At 32.2% G+C, this 6,000-nt stretch overlaps 1 protein-coding gene across 1 annotated transcript; it reads right to left on the bottom strand.

The window, feature by feature from the left end:
• Nucleotides 1–2,032: 2,032 nt before the first annotated feature.
• Nucleotides 2,033–5,683, bottom strand: LOC132758016 (pantetheinase-like). The gene is made up of 2 exons (XM_060749536.1): nt 4,953–5,683; nt 2,033–3,643 (listed from the first exon to the last, which is right to left on the bottom strand). Exons 1-2 carry the CDS (start codon nt 5,172–5,174, stop codon nt 2,294–2,296), a joined length of 1,572 nt encoding a protein of 523 aa, XP_060605519.1. The 5' UTR covers nt 5,175–5,683; the 3' UTR covers nt 2,033–2,293.
• Nucleotides 5,684–6,000: the final 317 nt, after the last annotated feature.

Here is a 6,000-nt window from a genome sequence, read left to right as displayed (position 1 = left end):
CTTTCTTTTTGTTATTGTAATCATCCACAGCGGAAATGTTTATTCATTTTTACTTTTATTCATATTGAGCCAAAATAAAAAATTGACGCAGGTAAATTTTGATTTCTTTAATAGTTTGAACCGTACCCGTAGCAAATGAAAACGTTGTGACTCGTTCTTTGTATTGTATAGCCATGTGCATTCCGAGACCATTCAGTCCTATAAGATGGAAAACAGCGAATACGACTACATTATGGTGAATGCTGACCTACATTTAGTAAAGTTTAACTGTAAAAAGAAATTGTATTTGTCATTTTGATAAAGCTGCGTTTTGCAAATGACGAACATCAACATGCTTTTGTGAGTCTCCACACTGGTCACTGGTCACTGTGTTTGCTGTCGCAAGAATCTTCAATTGTAACAGTTCGTGCTTTACTTTGAACCGCCGTCTGCGTCTGTGAAGTTGACAGTTTTGGGTGGCATCGCCAAGGTTTGGAGCTGTTTAAGTGCACACAGACGTTCTCCTCTGTGTTGATGTTCAGTGGAACGTAACTGCTGTCCAGTAAAGGGGGAATATTTTGAAACATGTTCTGCATTCGTTCATCAAAGACAACGCTAGACCCCATACGGCAGTTTTACGCAGAATTGTCATCGAACTACCGGTGTTCAAGTCTGGCTGTCTCGTAGTCGCAAAATTCATCTGGGACGACCTTGGTCGACGTGTTTGTCAATAAGTCAATCCCATTTCGTTACAGTCGTTGCCAGATCATCAACTTGTTGAGCAAATGTGACGTCCTCCTTGAGCAGTGCTCACAATATTTCTGAAATCAATGTGGACACGTTTTGTGGCTACACGAGACAGTAGATATGGGCATAATCGTTTCTGCACACCTGGTTCCCCATGTTCTTTGTTCTCTATCTTCGTTTTTGAGGGAAGTTCGACTTCATAAACACTATTTAACGTAAAAGAAAAAAAACGCAGATGTCCAGATATTCTGTACACTGCCTTCAACTACAACTCATTGTCTTAAAACCTTTATTGAAAATTTGGTTCCAAAAATATTGAATGTCAAATTTTCACTTTGGCTCAGGTTATTTGCAAAATACATTTCTATCATAAAGTGGTACAAAAGATCAAAACTAAATAGTACAGCAAAAAATTAAATTTAGATCAGGTTTTACATATGGTACTTATTAAGTATCATTACATCTGCATACCAAATATAAAATAGGAATAATCAACATGTGTTCTCAATATTAATATGCTTTGAGGACAAATACTGTCATTAATTTATATATCTAAAAGGACATTGCAAATGAATTTTGTAATACAAATCTAAAATGAAGACACCACCTAATAAAGAACAGTCGTGCGTGTAAATTATGGTCTAAGTATAATATCCACAAAACAACCTAGTTTAATCATACAATATTTAAGCTAGATAGTGAAACAAACTCATTTTTATCAAATAAGCTCTTTATAAAGATGTGTTCAACGAAAGCTCTGAAAGTCGAATTCAAGATCAAAAAAGGATATTTAAAAGGAAATCATAAACTTGCTTTAATCAAACCGAACAAATATGAATTGAAGTAAGACGGGTATAAGGGATATATATTATGTGAAAAGTATTAATTTCTGCATGACAAAATAAGGTAACAAATTATATTTTGTTTAAATCAAAACTAATTTTATTATTATTATTGTCAAAGACGTGATCGGAAGAAGCGCAAGAATGCAGAGAAGTTCAAGTAACAAATAATTTTTTTCTGTTCGAATTTTTGCATATAACACTAATTAAAAATATTAAGGAGGACGATGAATATTGTAAACAGGTATGAATCGTTGCTCGTCATTCTCCATTAGTTTGCAAATATACTATAGGTATAGGAAAATGTTGCTTATATAATGATATAACACAAAGATATAAAGTTTGTAAACAGTACATCGAAAGTGCAAGCTAAGATTCATGGACACCGGGGTAACGGAGGAGGATATGAATCAAACAATTGTTGGCACTAAAGTCATAACGTATAGAATACGTTACATACGATGCAATGTTTGTATTATTTAATTCTGAAAATGTACAGTACATATATGCAATTCAGGCACTTGTTAAGTTTTAAATAAACTCAGATAAGAATTATAATTTGGCAGGTCCTTCAGAATTATTAAGAACACACGCACATAAAGTGTTTTGAGTCGTAAAACAAATCATAGTTTCCTGCATTCTGAACGTTATGAGGCAATTCGTTATAAGAATGACAAAAATAAATGTAATTCAAAAACGTGCAAATGACAAAAGTAAAATTGGATCTAAGATGCTTTATAGATATATATCAATAGGACAGTGGACAACGATAATGTAGTCCCGCAAGCAACATTGCTAGATGATCCTGTTTTAATGACGTCTAAGTGACGTGTGTTAAATACAACTGCGGCTAAAAGAGGATTTTCAAACTGATTACTATGCAGTATTGCATTTTTATCGTCAAATTTGTACTTGTCCATATCCATAGTTAATTCGTTATTGTCAATAGTAGTCACAAGCGGAAAAGTTACACCGTTGTCAAAATATCCTTGTATTTTAATGTCAGCAAAAAAAGAGTTTATTTTGAAAATGTCGTGGTAATCACACGAATATACAGAATGAGGTGTACATTTAAAGACGGCACAATACTGCATGTGTATTATCCCAGGCTCATACATCAGTTCATCTACAACGCTAAGAATGATTGTCTCATGTTCGTCGCGTGATTTGAATTGATACGTCACAACACAGCATACGTCATCTTTACACGCCGTTACAATTCCATGTTGACCTTCCATGATGACGTAAGACATATTTAAATCGAAATGATAGGTACCTTCATATGTTTTGTTAATGAATTGCTTAATTTTACCAGAACTGTTTATTGACACTTTTGTGTTTGGTGCATATATTTTTGTTACTTCAGATTCTATCTCAGACACAAGTAAAATGCCTTCCGTACCATTAGTGTTTACATCAGATAAACTTTGGATATCATTTCCGAATATACCAGATCCTGCCATTTGATATAAAGAGTTTCTGATGTTTGATGCAATGACGTTTATTCCATTCTTCTTAGCCAGTCCTGAATACATTTGTTGCGGTATTATAAATGGCAAGAATACGTTCATTGCAGATGTTACTAGTAAATTTTTAATACCGTACCTATTCAACAACACTTGTGTTGGTTCATTTTGCATAATGTCAAAACAGATAATTGTTCCAAACCTTCCAAAGGGTGTATCAAAATACACGTGTTCAGCATTGGTAGCGGGATCAAAAAGCGGTGTCTCGTCGTACATGTGAAGTTTGTGGTATCTAGCAACCAGTTTTCCATTATTATCAAAAATCACATTTGTATTGAACTGATATCGGCCGTCGTGCGGACATGTTTTATCAGTCATTTTGTCACACATTTTAATGTCACCCATGTTTGCTACTAAATAGATTGTGTACATTTGAGCTGTACAACTTAGATTTCTTAACACAAGTGTATCAGCGAAACGATCTGGCTCCATGCACGGATTCCAGTCTGTGCTAGAATCCGGAATGTCCTCTAAGAAAGGAACAATCGAATTACGTGAATGATCAAACCCTGTTATACCATACTCTGGGAAAACAATAATCTTTGCCCCCTGAAATGAAATATCGAATACATTTGAAATCTTTACATTTAAACGGCATAATTTGAAAATATCAAATATTAGCAACGTCCTAATATTTGAAAGTTATTATGTTACATGGATATAACGTATATGTATAATGTATGACTAGATAAAATTGATTGACAGGTCTAAAAACAGAAGGTAGTGGAATACAAACATATTTTGAAAATAAAAAAAAATCATATAAATTGTTTGGTTTCTAAATAGCCTTATTCGTTTTTAAAATTACCTAGTTTATAAATGAATGTATTTTCTATTGTCGTCAGAAAAAATTGAATGATTATAATTATAATGTACATATTTTCTATCAGTCTGTTGTGGTACCTGACAAAGGTCTAAAGTCTAATAAATTGATATCAATTACGGACAGCGAGTTATTTCATCTTTAACAGATATGAGTTAACAAGCTCTTAAGCATTATCAAATATTTTAGTGCGAAAAAAAGACTTGATAATACGTTAAACGTTTGATTAATTACCTTCGCCGTAATGAAATAATTGCATATCCATCCACTCACCAATTAACTTATCGTCTTATCTAAAGGTTTTGGATGGATGCCCGTTCTAAAGGTAAACATTAAACACCCCAGGTATTCTATTAAAAACTTCTGAGTTAATGTGTAGAGAAATATGTATTTAAATCATTTCTCTCGTTTACAATATAGTAAGGTTATTTCAACATAATATGCTTTCATATTTTTTTCTTATTTTTTTAAGATTTGTAAATTGTAAAGTAACGCAATATCGTGTTGAAATTGAAACCGAAAACGGTAATCCAGCTTTAGTTAATATGTTGAGAATGGAAATTGGGGTATCATTATTAACAACAGTTTTTGCTGTATTTTGCTTACACATTGATACAATTATACCCGCCGTTTTGTTTATGTCTTTTTTTTACAACTAAATTATCAGTGAAAAAAGCTTAAATCTTTTACTAAATTGTTTAACACAACGAATTAGCTGACATTTTATAAGGTGATATAAAACGTGTTTTTCAATAATGATTTCTTTAAGAAATTACTGACTTTGGCAATTAAACTATAATAAGAAATGTCATTACTTAATTGTAACAGAATTACATCCTAAAGGAACAGCAAGAATTTTAAATATGGCATATTCAAATCAATGGTAAAGGCACGCCCTGGTGGACTAGGCACAAGGTAAAGTGTCGTTAATTGGAAAACAAATGACACACTTGTGCGTTATGGTATCCTCGAATTATTCTTCTCACAAATCTTTCTATGGTATTACAATTAATTGAATAATGAAAACATAAATACCTGTTCAGACGCTCTTCGGGCTTGCTCATCAAAAACATTTAAATTTTTTGACATCCACTGAAAAGCTTCCTGTCTCGTGAAAAAAGCTTCAGGGTCGTCAGGTGATATGACAACATGTTCATAGACGGCTACTTTCACTTTTGTACTTGTTACAATAGCGATTCCAACCGTTAACAAAAAACAGCACACGACACTTTTCTTTGCCGACATTTTGATTTCCATATTTTATTTATAATAATCCCTGACGTTTTATGATATTATGCGATAACACTCTATTTCAATGGTGTTTTTCTAGAAATCAATTTGAATATAAAACGTTAAACGTTAAATTGTATCCGCAATTCAAACATATTTTCAGCATACATATTGAATTATTAATTCAAGAATCACGATTTTCTCTCAAAATAATGACTCGTTTAAATTGTTCAGTAACTTACTGAATATTAAATATCCTACAAAAATTCTTAAACCACTTCCTTAACACTCCTCTTTTAATAAACAAACCCGACTATTGTTTATACAATATCATGAATGGTAGGTATTTACTGCTCAAAATAAGGTTATCGAATGCTTAAATCTACCTTATCTACAGGTAAACTAGTGATAATTTCCTATCTAATTACTGAAAGTAACCACGTGGTATTTAAATGAAATATGCGCGCTTAATACATGTATATTAAACAAAGAAAACTGAAAACATCTGCGCACTTAAAATTTCATTCAAGTGTGGCATTTCATTGTATGAATCATTTGTGTTAAAATATCGATTTAAAATGCTTAAATAACAAGCGATGTTTAAACAGTCATAAGTAACTATCCACCCATCTTTTAAACGTTATTACGTCCGATGTAAGATTTAAGTTAATTACATAAATATCTATGTTAAACAAGCATCGTTTATGGTATTCTTAAGTATCAAAATGCCTCGTGGAACTTATAACTTAAGGTCAAATGATTTATATACACGAAATCGTGATATGCACTACCAATTTAAACATACATTGGATGTTCTGTCATTTTTCTTCTGTTTTTTCTCTTTAATTAAAAA

Source organism: Ruditapes philippinarum, unplaced genomic scaffold, assembly GCF_026571515.1.
Source record: "Ruditapes philippinarum isolate M1 unplaced genomic scaffold, ASM2657151v2 ctg4753_1_1_1_1, whole genome shotgun sequence".
Classification (NCBI taxonomy): domain Eukaryota; kingdom Metazoa; phylum Mollusca; class Bivalvia; order Venerida; family Veneridae; genus Ruditapes; species Ruditapes philippinarum.
Note: the sequence above shows the minus strand (reverse complement) of the source record. Positions and strands in the feature narration are given on the sequence as shown.